General features: G+C 38.5%; 1 protein-coding gene across 2 annotated transcripts; it reads right to left on the bottom strand.

Moving 5' to 3' along the window:
• Window positions 1-474: 474 nt before the first annotated feature.
• On the bottom strand, window positions 475-19,131 carry nadka (NAD kinase a). Of its 2 annotated transcripts, XM_089011993.1 has the most exons (12): window positions 19,026-19,131; window positions 18,300-18,459; window positions 14,821-14,904; window positions 6,003-6,132; window positions 5,825-5,933; window positions 4,964-5,049; window positions 4,776-4,878; window positions 4,588-4,706; window positions 4,126-4,225; window positions 2,560-2,717; window positions 1,728-1,810; window positions 475-1,500 (listed from the first exon to the last, which is right to left on the bottom strand). In XM_089011993.1, the coding sequence occupies exons 2-12, from the start codon at window positions 18,449-18,451 to the stop codon at window positions 1,353-1,355; spliced, it is 1,272 nt and encodes a 423-aa protein (XP_088868119.1). In that variant the 5' UTR covers window positions 18,452-18,459; window positions 19,026-19,131; the 3' UTR covers window positions 475-1,352. The 2 variants fall into 2 exon arrangements, with proteins under 2 accessions (XP_088868119.1, XP_088868124.1); XM_089011998.1 differs by lacking the exons at window positions 14,821-14,904; window positions 18,300-18,459; window positions 19,026-19,131 and adding an exon at window positions 11,236-11,533.
• Window positions 19,132-19,593: the final 462 nt, after the last annotated feature.

Here is a 19,593-nt window from a genome sequence, read left to right as displayed (position 1 = left end):
TTAAGTAGTCCTATTACAGAATCTAAAATGTCATGATACGAATGTAGTAATTGAAGCATATCTATGAAGTGTTCCCGTTTATACATGTCAAGAGTATGTAGACCATTGAAATATGTCAGATCATGCAGCTGTTCACCGAGGAATGTTCCATAGAAACAAGACACGCCTAACAAATGAATGCAATTTACAAAAGGTTAAACGTAAAAAAAAAAAGCATACATTAGGAGCTACCATCACACCTATTTATTTTTAGTTGACCATTAAATGACTGGACCAAACATGGTCTGACAAATAGTGTTTTGCCATTTTGCCGATAGAATATGTTTAAAATGATTTTAAACCATGTAATCCCCACATGACAACATGACTTGCTCTTGGGCCAATTCTTAAAATAAACTATCTCAGCAGCGATGAAACATTGTGATATCCTATAATTTTTGGAAAAAGTTTGAGTTAAAACCACCTAATAAGCAATTGACGTAGCACAAAAGTACCAAACATATTTATTTTCCCATTTGATACACTGTAAACAAGTGAATAAAAACATTTTACAAAATACATCTTATTAAAGCGGCACATATATATATTTACACGGTACGTACTTCTGAGTTTAAGAGCTCAGTTGGTCCTCTTTGCTTGTCTTTTCATTCCAATGCTACAATCGCATGAAATGCCGTCTTGGTGACAAGATATAATAGATAGGTTAAGCCACACGGCTGCTTCACAATGGCTTACACGCCTAAAAAAAAAGCACAAGAAAATCCCAACCTGACCGTATTTTCTGTTTTTAAAAAAAAGGCTGCGTGTGATGTTCACAATAAGTAACAAACTACATTAGTAAATGGCTACCGAGACAATAGACTGGTGTGATTGTTTTTACCCTCTATTTCCAAAAGAAAAAAAAAAGTCATGGTATATAAAGCTGGAAACGTTTTCTGATCACACATTCAATTGTTCGTGGTCAATGTAAGGCACAGTTGCAATGTTGGTTAATGTTCTAACACATCAAATTTAAAAAGATGTGATGACTTGAGATTTGGCCACTAAAGTGCAAAACTTTCACAGAGAATTTTTTTTCAACCTGGTAGCAAGGTGGGAAGAAAAAAACACCCGTTCTGAGTGGTATAATAATAATAATAATAATAATAATACTAATAATACATTACATTTATAATTATAACCATTAAAGTTGAGCACAAGAACGTCTCTAAATCTTAATTTGGTGCCTGTGTCGTTCCATTTTAAAGTGATACAAAACCGGTGCTGGTGAAGAACGACTACTGTAAAAAAAAAACAAAAAGGGAACGTTACCGAGAGATCAAGGTGACGGTAAAAGAAAAAAAAAGTGTGTCTCAGAATTCATCTTCCTCTGAGCTGAAGTGGTTTTGCTTCTTCCTCACGTTCCAGTGTAAACACTGAGCTAGGCTCTCAAACCAGTCGTTGACCGGGTTGCGGAAGCAGATACAAGGAACGGGGAAGCAGGAAGTTGTGATGGAAATACTGCAGCAAACACAAAAGACAAAGTTCCTAGTGAACCACCGCTGGGGGATTTCTACACTGATCGTTCAACAAGTCAAAGCAGTTGGAAGCGAAGTGACGTAGTCAGCGTTACATAAAAGAAGAGGTGGGCACTCTTTCAAGTCTAAGATTAGATGACACAAAAGTGTATTGAGTGGAGAACAAGTTCCTACTTCTGATGCGGAATTTGTGTCTGTGTTTGCACCAACCTGTCTCCGTGACAGATCTCCTGACGGCGTCTTCCATCGAACGACACCCATGCCGTGTTTCTGGCATCATGTGACAGCATTATCTACGGGAGGAGACACATGACCATGAAACGTTATTCGTGTTCAGCCACATAAGCAGAAATCGTGTATATAAAGTGAGATAGTGACGTAATGTAGTAATGCAAAAAACAAACAACAAAAAAGGGTTGAAGGGAGGTGCAGAAAAAAAACCGGAGAGAAAAAAAATAGAGTTCAGGAAGATAGTACAACATGTAGAGTTCGGTGAGTGTGGCAGTGGGAAGGGGCAGGGGGGCAGGGCCGGGAGGGAGTTGAGTCTCCGGACTGACTGGTGGCAGAAACTGTCATTGAGCCTGCTGGTCTCGAAGGGAATACAATATAATAAGGCTTTAATAAGGCTCTTTGGTGAGTATCACTGATTCGTTTACGAGAGAATGAATGAAGATCACTGGTGTTGTTCATGTCCAACTAAATTCAGGGCAGACTGATTTATTTTTTTTTCTTTTGAATGATGACACCTTATGTCACACAAAACCTCATAAACATGATGTATTTCAATATCACAAAAAAACATTCAAAATACATTTAGATAATTTGGTAAAAAGCACGAGTCCGCGGTTTTGAGAGTCAAATTTCAGCTCTGGCCTTCTTGATGGTTTCAAAATTGTCATTTTGGATGAACGTGAGTGAGTAGCTGTACTTTTGCCGGTATGTGGCGTGCTGATTTGTAGTCATAGTTATATTTAAAAATGTTGATTATGAAAGTGGCCACAAAAAAAAAACAGCAATCGGCTTGAGTCTTGTGTGTATGTACCTTCAACTCCACTCCGGCTGGCACCACGATGGGTCTGAAAGAGAGGGAGTGAGGGCAGATGGGAGTGATCATAATAGCTGGAACGTTGGGGTGGATCATGGAGGCTCCAGCGGCCACTGCATACGCCGTACTGCCTGTAGGCGTGGAAACAATCACGCCTGCGGGAACAAAGGAAGACTTTAATTCAGCACTCAATTCAGAAGACAAAAGAGACTTTAATCAAATGTCAGCATCTTGTGATTCAAAAATCGTTCGGAGCGTTAGTGATGCAGGCATTAATGTTTAAAAATTGGAGTGATATCATTTTCAATTTACAGTAGTATCTACTTACAAACATCACCTCATATGAAATATTTAAGTTAGGAAATGCTTCATAATGCCTCTAGTTATGAAAGAAATGTCAACATATGAAAGGATGAGACTCACAGCTCCGAGTTTCCTGAACGCAACATACGTATAGCTGCTCTGTCATTGGCTATTACTGAGAATCAACGTCACCCTTACCATTGGTCAAGGGTCATGTGGCATTCTGATAGTTTTATGTAAATGTGGATCACCCAGAAAACGTGTTTAATAGTCTGGTTGGACATTTTCGAAGGATTGTTAAAAGCTGACAAAATCAAACATCCTTGGATCAGTTCTTTACAAAACACCGGGCCAAAAGCACTTCTGAGAGAGAACCTGAAATAAAAACTGCCAAACGAATGTTTGAAACGTGTACATGTGTGAGATTGTTTTGATTCTCGAGCAAGGCAAGATGTCTTGGCGTGATGTCACGAACAAGGGGGCGGGACCTTCTGAAAATGAAACTTTCTCAGATCATTTTGAAGTAGTTTTGGGAGACTTTAAGTCATTTTTATTTGTTTTTCATTTGATTAAAAATATCAGCCTGCGTGTTTTGGGTATTTTAGATGCTATAAAACGTTTTTCTGATGTCAGTTAGGAAACGAAAAAAAATTGTGTCGGTTGTCCTTTAAGGTTCCTGACAGACATCCTGTCTCTCATGCAGAGAAGACAAAAATGTGTCAACACACGAAGTTGCAGCTCAAATACATTTTGAAATACCGGTGTCTCAAGATGAAAAGAAACACATTCTAGCAAGTTTTATGACATCACGGGAAAAAAAAAAATCCTTGCCGCGCCTCACCCTAACGCACATGTGTCAAAGTCAAGGCCCGCGGGCCAAATTCGGCCCACCACATCATTTTTTTCGGCCCGCGAAAGCAAATCAAACTTGTTAAATTCCATGATGATTGCTAAAATCTGCCAAAATTTCACATTTTTGGATGTCAACCACAATAAAAGTCATTATTCTTGACTTCAGATTTGAAAACGAGTTATTCATTAATTTGCTGTGTGCTCTATATGTAATATTTGAAGGGATTTAAACATTCTAATGGGTTCCCCAAATTCATAACGGCCCTCGAGAGGAAACCATAACTACAATGTGGCCCGCGGCAAAAAATGACTTTGACACCCCTGCGCTAACGCAAGAGGTATAAACAAAGGCCAGTTTATTTTGTATTATTTTTTGGGTGGCGGAAAACAAACAACATGCTGGCTCACCGTCTCCCTGCACAGTGGTGATAAGGTGACCGTCCAGGAAAAGGTCCACGTTGGAGAGGTAAGAGGAAGGGCCTCTGTCCACCACCACCTCATTCAGCACCTGAAACACGGGGAGGGATAATATACATGACGTTTGACATCTGCATCTCATAATAGTGTTAAATGCCGCACATATGGATTCATTCCAAAAGTCAAGACTTTACAAGGCTCTATTCATCAGCATTCTGCATTCTTTTTGGACAAGAACAATTAAAACAGAAGTGTGGTGTCAATCCAAGTTTCATCAGGCTCCGATGCAGATTGTGCAAATGGTGGCTAAATATAATCTGGAAAATCCCTTGTCATATCTCCGTTTCATTGATCACGCAAAATCCGCTATCAGTTTATAGCTTTGAGCTGCTCAGATGAAACCCGCAAGTGTTGGTCACAACATCCACGTCCATTGAGCAGTATTGAAATTACCTGATAGTTTGTGGCTTTGCGGCTACCCTCCACTTCACCGTTGGTCAGAATGATGCCTTTTTCCCTCTCCCGGTGCACGCGAACTTTCAATCGACTTCGCAGCACTATGGCTGCATTACCTACAACAGTGCTCGTTTTTAAAAAAGTGATTTATCTTTAAACATGATTTTGGAGGAAGAATACAATACCTTCAATAATTTGGTTGACCTGAGATTGATAGGTGTCAAACTTGAAAGGTGTCAGAAAGCCAAGAGAGCCTAAATGGAAGGCCATCACGGGTGGAACGCTGTCCTGCACGGTCAAGATGATGAACAATTGAGTAAAGAGTTGCGCTTTGCAAACAGCGATTGTGACAAGGGATGAGGGTAAATTATGCCTGAAAAAGTGAAGATGCATAGAGCAAAGTTCCATCTCCGCCAAGACAGATGATGAAGTCCACACGGTTGGAGATATCGTCGAGGTCTATGAAACATACGAGCACACGGTGATCATTTCAAAAGTGGGAAATCGAAAGTGAAATAATTGTGAAAAAAATGTTTTGTGTACATATTCGTCTGCCTAGATTAGTCGACGAGTCATCGAGGGTCAAATTCATCAACAGCTTTAATAGCCGACGTCCTTAGAAATTAGTCGTTGGTGTAAACAAATCCCAGCATCGGCCAAAATTAGGGCTTATTTCGACAAAAAATATTTAATGGCATTAAAATCCTCATGCCTGGCAACATCGCGGTGAAAGAACAAGAAAGCATGTTTGTGGCTCATGCCTTGATTATGTAAATTTAGCACACACACAAGTTTAACGGTATGTTTGTTAAGGTACAAGGTAAGTTTGATGTTGCGTCGTGACACGATGTCATGTTTGGTTACGCGAGCATATCGTCGTGGTTGCTATGAATTATTAGTCAGCATTAGTCAGAAAACTGCCATTCAGTACAAAACAAAATACGGCTTTCAGAAGGCCAAACGATGTAAATTAAAAAGTGAGTGTGAGTGCGCATGGTTGTTTGTCTCTGTGTGCCCTGTGATTGGCTGGCAACCATTCAGGGTGTCCCCCGCCTGGTGCCCGAAGACAGCTGGGATAGGCTGCAGCATCCCCCGCAACCCGAATGAGGAAAAAGCGGTACGGAAAATGGATTATTATTATTATTATTATTATTTCGATACCTTAGTTATTGAAAGCACAAAGCAATCACTCATCAAAATTCGGTTGCAGCTCTTTACTCCCGTGCATTCGTACCTTCTCTAAAAGTGCAGAATTTCTTCGTAAGGGTCCCAAAGTTGTCATCACCAGAAATAGCCGGGTCCTCCAAAACCTTCTTTTCCACATACACGATCATGTTTTTAACCTAAAACACAAACCGAGAAACACAAGTAAGCCATTTAATGCATCACCACCTATTCCGACTCAGCCGTACCTCTGTGAGGAAGATGCAGAGGTCCTTGAAAGGTTGAAGCAGGGTAGCGTCTCGGATCTTCTTGATGACCAGGACACTCTTGGGGGGCGTGTTCCACGTCAGCCGCTGGGTGGCGGGATCCTGAATGTGCCTGGTAAACAAAAAACCGTGAACAACAAATGAGCCCTGAAGGGTTTTTATGCTTGATGTCAGGCCACTTAAGCAGCTAAAGCGTATGGAAGCAACAGTGTGTGGCCGTTATCCTATTAAAGCCGTTTGGGCTTAAAAGGTCTGCTGCAGAATCCCGTGTGGCGTCTGCTTTAGCCTATTCAAACTCTTGACAACAACCGGTGGCTATTTTGGGGCGAGATACAGCCACAGACATGGTAGTAGGAAGTAAAATTTGTTTCAAATGATGATGCAAATGATGTTTTTTTGATTTTGCCGATGACACCCAGCGTAATTCGTGCCATTGATTGTTACAGAAAAAGGTCAATGTTTATCAACAATCCTCATTCATACTTTTTTTTCATAAGGTAAAAAAAAAAACTGTTCCAAGTGTTTCAAGACATTTTTTCTGTAGTTAAAAAAAATGACAATGGTCACTTGTTGAACATGCTGGAATCAAAATCTGTTTCTCGTCTCAAGTTACATTGAAACATTGGACCTCTTTATTTGATTGAAGCGTTGCAGTTCTGGCATCAATTGAATTTGTGGGTTTTATGCTCGTGGTTTGTGCTTGAATTATTTTACACGATGCCATTTGGATTCAAAATGCCTCCTGCCGTCATTGATCTTTTGTTACTGATTCTTCCCGGGATAGACATTTCTCTTAAGGATCCGTCAAGTATTCTCGGTAGGTTTGATGGTCCAGGTAGGGATGGAAGCCACACACAAGTTCCTCGACTTTGATGATGCCCAGACTGTAGCAGGCCATGATGAAGAGCATAAGTCATTCATAAGGATGATTGTGTTTCTCAAATCTCTGTTCGTAATTTTATACCCTCGAAGGAACGTATTAGTAAGTCAGAAACTTGACGGGTTTTTCAGAGGCTATTTTAATACCATTAGGGACAAGAAAGGGACCGACCATCTCTCTCTATAACTCCATTATCTCCCGGCTGAAGTTGCAACCTTGTTAGAATACTGTAAGCATTCACCAGCCAGATATCATACCATCCCATCTTGACTACCCAGGGTTGTATAGCACTTATGGACAACACAATATATAGAATGCCTTCAAAAAAAAAAAAAAAATGAACAGTGCTTTTGAAAATAAATAAATAAATACACAAATAAATAAATGAACAAACTAAAAAATAAATACATAAATACATAACTAAATAAACATAAAATAGATCAATAAAAATGCATCTACAAATAGATAACACAAATAAACAAACAAATAAAATACCTAAATACATACAATGGATAAATAACTAAACAAATGGATACAATAAATACACAAATAAATAAAAACACAAATAAAAACACAACAAACTAATCAAAAATATAACTAAATAAACAAATAAATTAAAAAAGAATAAATAAACACATAGATAAAATAAATCAATACATAAATAAAATACCAAAATAAATACATACAATGTATACATAATTAAACAAATAGATAAAATAAATGCAAAAAAATAAACAAACTATTTTTGGAAAAAGAAAGTGTTCTTTTATATTTTGATACGACTCTTTCAGGTTATAAAAAATGTTGACATTATCCTCAAACAGTTCATGACTAGAAAATTATACTCAGTGTTATTTGCATACATTGTTTTAAAAATAAATCAGACGGAAAAAACATCACTTACATAATAAAGAACACGGTGTGCTGGGAAGTAGATAATGGCATTTGCAAAGTAAAAGGTATGCTGATTTACCAGTATGCAGAGCTGGAAATTCATGACGGAAAGATTTGTCCGTGCAATTTACGTCGCTCACGTGGGTGATTTTTACGTCATCATGCAAAAAATTGATTATATATATATATATATATATATATATATATATATATATATATATATATATATATATATATATATATATATATATATGGAAATCAAGTTCAATATTTTCGGGCAATTGGTTCATCTACTTAGGCCTGCATAAACTCAACTTGGTTCTGTGATTAATATCCATTTTAAAACACAAGTTTTACAAACCTAAAGTTTACACCCAACACATGTTTTTTTTGTTGTCGTTTCTTTTAACCTCAGACTATTTGAGATGCTTCGCATTAACTTTGGTATCCCACTGTGACGTTTGAGCTGATCACATGTGGAAGCCAGTGGACTCATATCCTAATTAAATCTGATTACTAGAATCAATGATGTTTTGTTGTTTTATTTTTTGTGTGCATAAACAAAAAAAGTTTTCTCCATATTTCTGTTCACATATTTAGAATTGTTTTACAGCAGCTGTTGCTGTTTCCTAACTGAGTGGGCCTGGAGTCAAGCACCCAGCTCAAAACTAGACTCTTATTTTGTTCTGTCACCTCCTAAGTTTGTAAAGAATGTTCGCTTGGGGGCTCGATCGAGAAGCATAAGAAGAAAAAAAAAAAGGATTGTGAGAGCTGCGGGAAAAGCATGCGTGCAAAGGAACCTCGTCAGGAATCAGGATGGTTTAGTATACTGAGAGAACATTCAGTTGCTCAACTCCGTTTGGCTGAGTGTCAAATCGACCCGTTTCAAAGTTGAAAGAGTTTAAAACTATTTTCAAACAGAAGAATTTGAATCAATTACTTTTGCTAAGATCCCGCACGCCCTCCTGATCTGAGATAACTGCAAAAAAAAAAGGTGCAACATCAAACATTTAGTCAATAACAACAACTCTTAAAACACATTCATTTTGTTTGTGGGATTCAAAAGAATACATTTTCATGTCAATGTGTATTTTTTGTACTGTATTCTTGTATCTGTACTTCTTTGAAGGTGTCGGACGTTTCGCTTCTTATCCAAGAGGCTTCGTCAGCGAACTAAAATTTGCTGGTTTCTTTGGCCCTATATATCCCTACTGTCCAGACATGGTGGTGCCAGACTCTGCTATAATAGCTCCCTGCTCTCAGGTTGGGGGGAGCAAAGGACTATTCCCTGAGGCTACACTGATTACTTCTATTGTCCTGACTGATTATGTGGTCTACGACTGGCCTGCTTGCCCCATTTGCTCAGGTATCACCTCATCAGCATAACTAAGACTATGTTGCCTATGAAGTTTGTTGTACGAACGATCCAAATTAAATCTCACCCCACCATGGCGATTTAGTGAAGGGTTTTGCTGTTTTATGAAAATAGCTTTTTTACTCCCCTTTCAAACCATCTATTTTCTTTCTTTCTTTCGCTAAGATTTTAACCTCACTTTCGTCAATTGTGTGGTTCCTAGCTTTTCGGTGCATATGTACTGTAGATTGAGGCCCATTAGTATTATCCCTGCGATGTTGATAAAGTCTTTTTTTGAGAATTTGTTTAGTCTCCCCAATGTATTGCTCTTTACAATTTTCATTATTACAATGTATCTAATATATTACATTACTTTGTTTTTCATTTGGCAGCCTATCTTTTGGACACACTAATTTTTGCCTTAAAGCGTTTATTGGTTTGAAATAAGTAGGAATTTCGTGTTGCTAAAGGACTCTTTAGCAACACGTTTTTTTTCAGAAACCCGTGCAATGTAAGGTACTGCTACTCCTCTTGTTTTAGTATCTTTAGAATTTTTAGTTTCATTCCCTATTCTTTTCTTTTGACATTTGTTAAAAGACCACTGAGGGTACCCACAGTTAGTGAGTGCTCTCCTGACATGTTTTGAGTCCTTTTCACTACTTTTGACGCTTGTTGGTATTAGTTTAGCTCTATGCTGGAGGGTTCTGATAATTCCTAATTTGTGTAAAGGGTGTGTAAAGGGTGGTGTAAAGGGTGGTTAGAATCGAAGGGTAAGTATTGGTCAGTGTGCGTAGCCTTCCTAAAGACTTCCGTTTTTAGTGCTCTGTCCTCTTTTGTAATTAATTACTTTACAATCCAAAAAGGCTAGTTGGTTCTCTTTAATGTCCTTGCGAGTAAATTTAATATTGATGTCTACCGAGTTGAGGTGATCTGTGAAGGATTGAATTTCTTGTTTCTTTAATTATGAGAAAAGTGTCGTCCGCTTATCTAAACCAGTGCCTCGGTTTTGTCCCCAGGAAGGATGTGAGGGCCTGTTTCTCCATCTCTTGGTGAGCCCATAGCACAACGATGAATAATTTTGTAAAATGTTCCCCTAAATTGAAAATATGTAGTATTAAGGCAAATTTCTGTATTTGTTATGGTTAAACTTGCAGCCGGGCAACCTTTAATCGTCAAGAATTTGGGGGTGGGAAAGAAACAAACAAGAGAATGCTTCAGACAGCATGAACTTCCAGAATAATTGGATATGTTCTCACATCATATTAAAAAAAATAATAATATAGGCATATTAAAAATAATATGCATATTACTACTACTACTACAAATAAATAAATAATAGGCTGGCCACGATGGAAATTAGCTTCAGTCAATGGAAATTCACGCATTACAGATATACACGTAGCATTGGCAATCGCGGTGTGAAATGTTGCATGTGCTTTTTGTTTCAGGATCTGGAGAAAGTCAAGAAGGGAATCCATCTTAAAGTATGTTTGTGGAATTGCCCTTTTGTTAGTCATCCTTCACGAAACAGGAAGTAACCTGCTTGTAAACACGTTGCTGAACAAACACGACACTAAGATTTGCTAACATAACAGAATAGGTCATTTAATTCTGGGTAATTTTGTACTGTCGTGCATACAGTATTTGATTGGTACAACATGAACAATCATTTCCCGTGCTCCCCACAACAATTGGGTTTGTAACTAAACCCCAAATTCTATGCAAATAAACAGATAGATAGTGTAGTAATGTTGTTGCTTCTGTCATAAAAAAGGGCACGCTTCATTCTTCAACCATTAATTCAGAAACTAAATAATAATGATGCCAAAAATAAAATGCAATTCAGCAACAGTTGCTCGTAAACTTGCACGTGAATTAAAATCACCTTTTCACCGTGAAATGCAATCAAACATTGACATCTATAAACTGCGGTGATTTCAAACAGCGCTTCGCACCTCACACCTCAACATTGACCTCCCTTCAATGGTCTCAAACGAGACAGCAACAAAATTCTTCACTCACAGGGTTAATATTTCCCCTGCCCTGTGTATTCTGACACAACAAAGATGGTTAGTTAGTCCTCTCACCATTTCCAGACTTTGTTTTCTTTACTGCCCGGCGCGTCTTGAAGTACCACCTTCATGGCTGTACACATGTGACACGGTTGGATGCGGCTTCGGGCTACAGACAAAGCTGGAGAGACCGCTGATCTGTCAGGAGGCCAACAACATCCTCAAAGTTGAGATAGGCGCCTCTGTCCACTTGTGAGGAGACTGCGTACAGAAGGCCGCGGGAAGCGGCTTACAACCTTACAAGCTAGACTCACAACTGCTATATTTGTCCCAAGGAGGACTTAACACTAAACCTTCCTTGTTGCCTTCTGCTGCTGAATCCAACTTCTCGCTTCTTATAAGCTTCCTCTCCGTCACGCCCACTCGGCTCTGTGCTGAGCACACCCATTTTAAGGAAATGCTTGCCTATCGGGCGACTCCTTCATTTTTCAACAGGTGTGTTTAACAAAGCGCAGTGGAAGACGCTGCTTTACCCAGAAGCACTTTAACCACTGTACGCCACGTTCAGGAAAAGGAACACCAGTCCCAGAGAGATAAAAATATATGCGGGTGGATTTCGAAACAAATTGTTAAAAGGCAAAAGACACAGCTTTAGGATGTATTTAAAGAAGGGGAAAAAAACACATTTCTAATTCAAATCAAACAGTTCAAACAACCCCCAGACAGGAGGAAGTAAATGAGACTAAATGATGTCAAAGTTATTTTCGCAGCTGAATAAGTCTCAGCATGCCCACTTTATCATGATTTGATGTGGTTTTGAAACATTTAAATGCCACGGACAATGCACCTTCCGCATTGTACATTTGAGGTATAAACGTTAGTGTTAGAAATGCTTGTCGCCAGCACTGCCATCACAACACATGTGGTAGCGCCTTATGCTGTCATCAAAGCATGTCAGGTGGAACCGTGACAAGGCATGCTTGTGTGTGTGTGTGTGTGTGTGTGTGTGTGTGTGTGTGTGTGTGTGTGTGTGTGTGTGTGTGTGTGTGTGTGTGTGTGTGTGTGTGTGTGTGTGTGCGTGCGTGCGTGCCAGAAACGCAACAGTGTCAATGGACAAGTGGCTGAGAAGTTGTTATTATTTGCACACAAGGCTTTATACTTTTAGAAGAAATCTGAATTATGTTCGCAGTTTGCAGAAGAAACAACGGCTGTTGCTAAATAGTCCAACAAAGAGCAGCTTGTAGCAACATGACCTGCTCATGGCGTTTGTTGCTCGTGCTATGTTACAATTAGGATGATGTTCTGCATTGCGTAACGTTATGGCTGATTGCGCAAGTTAGAGAATAATAAAATGAAAGTGGGAGTCCCCCTTTTTAAAATTACACATCACATCATATTTTTAATTACTGTAATTGTTCAAGTTAAATTGCCCACCTCTCACGGAAAATAAATCCCAATCGACCGAGTGGTGGGGAGGGGGGGGGGATACTGAACATCGGGTTAAATTCATTGGATTGGATTAGCCTTTAGCCAACAGCATTTCGTGTCATTTACATTTCATAGCAGCAAAGTTATGAAAGGAAGAGGAAAGGAAACAAAGAAGTAGAAAATCATCATGAATATAAAAGTTTACCTGGTTGTGGGAAGAGATTTCGTTTCATTCCAATACAACATTTGACATTTAATGTCCGGATAATATTGGTGTATTTGGCAGCCGTGAGAGTGGCTGCCTTTCCAGCAGCAACTGTATTTTGTTTTTGGACTTCTTTCTTTCTTTCTTTTCATCTTCCTTTCATAACTTTGATGCTGTGAAATGTAAATTTCTCCACTGCGGGACTAATAAAGGTAAATCCAATTCAATCCAATCCAAAGGCTGATTGATATGTACCACACATGCTGTAAGGATGACGGTACTACCTAGTAGGGAACGACTGACATGTAATATTTAGAAGAAAACAATATAAAAAAAAATAAATGGAGTTTCAACGTATTGAATCTGATCAAGCTGACACAAAAAAATTGAACACTGACTGACAAATCAGTGCATGGGAAGAGACAGAGAGAATAGTTACATTTCTGAACTTTGATACCAGCAAATTGGAAAACCTTATACATGGGTAGAAAAAAATCTAATGCATTGGAGGGGATAATTTGGACGTTGAGGAGGTGGGGGGTATTATATCTTAGAGCATATTAATATCAATACATTGTGGTCAACCGTTAGATCCGCAAAGGGTTTGTATGGGAAACAGGGGAGGTAATGTTAATATCCGTTGTGGAGCTTAGCATCATTTGGCTTATAAAGTAGTGGCAAAGGGAACAAAAACAATTCAAAAGGCATTCATATCATCACAGCCTCATTATTGTGATTCAATTCAGGGTGTGGGCAGGACATCAAAACAACCCAGCTGAATACTGGAGCACAAAGTGGCGGTGAAAAATAAAAATAAAAGAGGCTACTACTGCCACACCCCTTCCATAGAGAGTCAAGGAAGTGGTATCGTTTTTAGTTTCACCAAAACATCTCATGAGCCAGACGGGCACAATTGTGTTTTGGGTTGAAAATAACATTGCACAACATTGCACCAAATGATAGTTCAAACACACACAAACATGCCATCACACACACGCAATTCGTTACTATGGAATTCTTGTACAATCACACTCAATATATTTTTAATAACAAAATATTTTTTTTCCCATGAGAAACTACTCATAATCCTCCCTTTACCCGAACAATGAGCGAAACAACAAGTGACAAGAAAATCACATCACATAACACTTTGAAACTTGACAGGAAGGTCAGGATTATAGTTAAAGGACAACCGACATCTCCGGACAAGTTGTGTCCATAATTTGTAAAATGGCTTCAAATGACTTCTACTGAGCGTATTTTACAAAGAGTCCACCGTATCTAGCTATATTTTACGTTTTAAGACTCGTGCTGAATATTCCGGAAGTCTTGTTTTTGAGTTGGTGACGAGTCCGTATGTGACGTCACGGAAGGAACGCCCTGACCGAAAAAAAGGACACATTGTAGCAGTCCTTCCATCACGTCAATGCATTTTGATGTGCTTGTTTGGTCTCAAAACGTCATATTGCACTAAAAACAGCCAGAAGAGGGCGTCCAAGCTCCATATAAAGAATTTATCAGCCTGTGGAAACGGGCTGATTCATTCCTCAACAGAGCTTGGTGGCAATTTTATTGCCTCTTTTTGGGTGAGACACCCCCCCCCCCTATTGCCTCAAAATGGCACAGAATAAATTCTTTAATCGATTGCAAACATGTATGCTTTCCTCTTCAGAACTATTTGAATAATATTCATAACTGCATTTGTAACAAGAAAGCATATTCTCCGAATTTGAAGCCATTGTTTTGATTCTCCAGCAATGCAAGACGTCTTGGCGTGACGTCACGAACTGGGGGCGGGACTTTCTGAAAATGCCCAATTCGCAGCTTAATTTTTTGCAGATTTTGGACACTTTAAGTCATTCTTATTGGTGTTTTGCATTTGAATACAAATATCATACTGCGTGTTTTGGGTATTTTAGATGCTATAAAAAGTTTTTCTGATGTCAGTTAGGAAACAAAAAAGTGACGTCGGTTGTCCTTCAAGGTGAGCAAAATTCAAATGTAACCATTTTCCCTGTTGCACTTACATTACTGTGTGTGGATTCTGCAGCATGCACGCCTTCGGACCAAAGGTAGTCACAGGGCTTGGTCCGTGGAGAGACTGGGTTCTCCTAAAGGGAGAAAAAAAAAACGACATCAGACAGGATGGTCACATTAAACGTATGAATTGTTGAGATGTTTTAGGATTTGCGTCACGTCACAGGGGAAAAACTAGACAACCTTTTCTTGAAAGTCAAAGGAGCATTCAAGATATATTAAAAAAAACTAAATGTTGCATCACAATTAACAATCCCATTAGTTATGTTAGTGCGGGGAAGAAGTATACAACTAAGGATGCAGTGATATCTAGTGGATTTTTTAGCATGACATAGCCAAGTAGAAGAGACAATAATTTTGAGTTGAGTAAGGCACTGGCGCCATTGAAGGATCGAAAATGTACTTGGCCAAATGCTTGAGCCGGCAGTTAAAAGTTTTAAAGGAGAAATCAAGCATATTTGAAAAAATATTTTATTTTGTGCCATTTTGAGGCAACATTGGGGGGAAAAGTATCACCAAAAAAAAGAGGCAGAAAATGGCAACCAAGCCAAGTGTGATGAATTAATCAGCACCTTTCCACAGGCTGATAAATTCCTTACATGGAGCTTTGTTGCCCTCTTCTGCCTCTTTTTGGTGCAACACGACGTTTTCAGACCAAACAAGTAAATCAAAATGCATTGACGTAATGGAAGGACTGCTACAATGTGTCCTTTTTTCGGTCAGGGGCGTTCCTTCAGTGACGTAACGTGAGGCTCGTCACCAACTCAAAAACAAGACTTCCGGAATATTCAGTGCGAGTTTTAAAACGTAAAATATAGCTATATGCGGTGGGAATCTTTGTAAAATACGCTCAGTAGAAGTCATTTGAAGCCATTTTACAAATGTCAAAAGGAAAAGAAGAAGTGAAGTATCCTCGTCAAAAAAATGGAACAGTTCAGATGGATAATGACAGCATGGGAAAACAAGATTGAAATGTTTCACTTCCCACACAGAGGGAAGAAAAATCCCAGTGAAGCTGCTAGAGCACACCATTAGAGATTTTGCAACACTGACGATGAACAAACGTTGGACCTTTGATGACGACATGGGAATTTACGCAACATGCAGGGGTGCCGCAACAGAGCTCGGTCACTATGCACACTGACGAGCTTTCGAAAATACAGTCAAATGCAAGACAACACTAGCTGGCAGTGAAGTTGATGCTGTCATTTTGTATTGTGGATTGCCCCTCCTATGATCATTAAATGTCTTACCCTTAGGTAGGACAAGAGTAGCAGTTAAAAACAGTTTACATCCGGGGTGAAAAAGTCACATGACTTAAAATGTACTTTTGCTGCAAGCCAAAATAATGAGAAAATGATCCCCGTCCCGTTACTTTCTTCAATGTCACCGTCAGTTTGAAAACAATTTGGTATCACATATCATTGATTTTAAATCGCATGACGGGTCAATTATTTTGGATATCCTCCCACAAACTTCACACAATAAACTGATGCATTCATTTTATTTATTTATGTACTTGTGTATTTATTTATGTATTTGTGTATGTATTTGGGTATGTATTTGTGCATGTATTTATGCATGTATTTGTGTATGTATTTATGTATGTATTTGTGTATGTATTTGTGCATGTATGTATGTATGTATGTATGTATGTATGTATGTATGTATGTATGTATGTATTTCTTTATTTACTTGTGTATTTATGTATTTCTTTATTTATGTACTTGTGTATTTATTTATGTATTTGTGTATGTATTTGTGTATGTATTTATTGCTGTAATTTTTTTAACATGTATTATTCATGCATGTATTTATGTGTTTATTTATCTGGTGCTTTCTACTATCTTTGTGACTGCTTTATTTCCTGTAAATGATAGTTGTCCATGTTAAGTGCTTTATTATAGCTTTATGTGTTGTTAAAGCACTATATAAATCAATATGTATTGTATTTTATTGTATTATCGATTTATTTATTATTTCAGGTATTTATTTATCTATTTATTTGTCAATTTTGTATGTATGTATTTCTTCATGTATTTGTTTATGTGGTGGTTTCTACTATCTTTATGACTGCTTTATTCCCTGTAAATGATAGTTGTCCATGTCAAGTCTTTGTTACAGATTCATGTGTTGTTAAAGCAAGAAATAAATTAATATGTATTGTATTATCTATTCATTTTTTATGTATTTGTTTATGTCTTTGTTTGTCATTTTTGTATTTATGTATTTATTCGTGTATTTATGTGCTTGTTTGTTTATTTATCTGATGCTTTCTACTATCTCTGAAACTGCTTTATTTCCTGTAAATGATAGTTGTCCATGTTAAGTGCTTTGTTACAGCTTCATGTGTTGTTAAGGCGCTATGTAAATTAATGTTTATTTATTTATGGGGTTGGGCACCTTGCACGGACATAAGTGCCTTTTTGGACGTGTTTGTACATTCATATCAGAGCTCATGGACACTCCAAAAACAGTGACTTTGGTATTCTTTGTAACCGGCTCGGCAGTATGTTTTGTCTTTGTCAAGTTTGAAGAACAATTTGTGATCAAGCTTAAACTTCCTGGTTGATGTCTTGAAAAGTTGCTTAAGTATTTCCACATAATGTACTTTCCTCATGACGCCGTAAAGTAGTAATTGAGCTCTTTTCAAATTGTTGCTTTTGCCACCCACAATTTCACCACTTTAATGTTGAATATACATTTAAAAATATATAATCCAAGTAGACATAATCAGGAGTTTTTAAACGTTTTTTTAATTAAAGACAAAAAGTCATTCGATGCTACCTGATCCCGTGTGAAAAGAAAAGTACTCGCTCCTCTTGCTTAATGATGAATTTGGCTGTGGCCAATCATGTTTTTTTCCCGTAATGTTGAGGGCATTATGTCAAGATCTGTTCAATCAAGAAATTACTTACCGCAAACGGAATCCGCCTGACAAAATGAATTCAGACAAAAGATCTCAAAAAGCTGAAACAAAATGCCGAAGGCTGGCCATTTTGGAGAATGTGCAATTTGCTCAATCTGGCTTAACCGGAAGAACATTTTAGAAAAATCACACCATATTAGAGTCATAATGGTGGTTGTGTGATGGTCTCGGGCTTCTGAACTTATTTAGGGGCTGGACATTTTACTGTGCGTGATGAAACAAATAATTCTGCTCGTTACCAGAATATTGTGAGGGGGAATATTTGGCCATCAGTTTGTGACAGCTCATACTGCCTCTCCAACCCCCCTCCCTCTCTAAAGCCCCTCTCCCAGGGACATTTTCAAGGAACATTTTTGCTGTGAGTTATTGGTATTATGGTTGGAAAATCACTTCCACTTATTCCAATTATTCTAAGCCAGCATGTACCACTGTACACAATGAGCAAATGAAGTGTTGGTTGTGTGCCACTGTATTTAAACATGGACAAAAAGACCAGGATTGATCACAATGTCGGTGTAAATCCCTTTGAGAGGAAACTACCTGTACTCAGAAGAGCTGCTGGCTGAAGAAGTGCTCTGGCTGCGGGTTTTCTTGCAGCGCCTGGCCAAGCGGGGCCCAGTGACGTTCCCTCCATCACGAGTTGACCAGCAGTAACGGGATGCTTTCACTTGCACCTCTTCTGCACCGTCCATCTTAATATCTAACGGCATACATATCACACATCATTTCGGAAGGTCGTCCGCTTTATACCGACGCGAAAATTGGATTTTTTTTAAATTTTAGTGGTGTTTCAGAAAAGACCGGGTTTATAAAAAAACGGCAAATAAAAATAAGTACGTAGTGTTTGGACAGAAATTTGCGTTCAACACACTATCAAAAATTCGTTACCACGCGATTATAAATTAGGGAGCTAGTTTCACATAATAGGATCATGTAGGATTAATACTCAAATTGCAGATGTCCCCGGATCTACTTCATTATGTAAGTGCAGATTTGGCAGCTATGTTGTTAGTACGTGAGTTGCTTTGTTTAAAATGCATGAACGTCGCTCAAGCTTATACTAGCGAGAAAACGCCCTTTTGAAAAAAAAAAAAAACAACTGTCAAGCGTGAGACCTTCGACTTGAGCGATGAGCAACAAGTGAATGATGACGGATTTAACTGTTACTCATTGTATTGCTAACGAAGCTAACAAATCTACTTTGCAAGACAACTTGCCATATGCGGCGCAAAACATAATAGCAGATATTCAATTACCAAAACATACCTTGTACTCACAACGTGACAGTCGGCGACACAAATGCTGGTTTTGATTGACTGTCTTCGACGACGACCCTCGCTCACCAAGTCACCATCTTCACTTCAACTCTCAATGACCATCACTTCCGGGTAGGCACTAGCCAATCAGATCGCTTACATTCGTGACGCAAAGAGGTGTTACAGTATTGTTAAACGTAAATGAACACGAGACTGTGGTCAAAGTAGTTGTTCTGTTTTCACCCAAACACTGACAGATGGTTGTAATTTGTAATTCAAACTGTGATTTTAAGATCAGTAGCAAATCACTGTTCATTGTCTTCGTCAACCCAACATTACGGAACCGCCCAAGCATTTCTGGCTCTGATCTCATTTCAATGTGCAACGAGTGAATAATATATACGATTAACCCCACGTGAAGGTTTTCAAAGCGGGTCAAGTCGTTTCAGAGTGTGTCCAACAGGTGGCGAGCGAGATCCGAAGTCATCAAGTTCAACGGGAGCAAGTAGTAGATAAACGAGGTGACTCATACTCTGGAACTTGAACCAAGTATTTGACACCAGGTAGCAATAATCAGC

Source organism: Hippocampus bargibanti, linkage group LG01 (assembly GCF_051943395.1).
Source record: "Hippocampus bargibanti isolate YZ-2025 linkage group LG01, ASM5194339v1, whole genome shotgun sequence".
Taxonomy (NCBI): Eukaryota; Metazoa; Chordata; class Actinopteri; order Syngnathiformes; family Syngnathidae; genus Hippocampus; species Hippocampus bargibanti.
The sequence above is the reverse complement of the archived record's forward strand: the minus strand, read 5'-3'. Positions and strand labels throughout refer to the sequence as shown.

Coding starts and splice junctions, on each gene's coding strand:
- nadka (XM_089011993.1), bottom strand. CDS start 18,451: ATGGACGGTGCAGAAGAGGTGCAAGTGAAAGCATCCCGTTACTGCTGG. Junction 6,133..14,820: donor CAGAATCCACACACAGTAAT/GTAAGTGCAACA, acceptor TTTGTTTACCAG/GCACATTCAGGATCCCGCCA. Junction 4,226..4,587: donor GCAAAGCCACAAACTATCAG/GTAATTTCAATA, acceptor CCCGTGTTTCAG/GTGCTGAATGAGGTGGTGGT.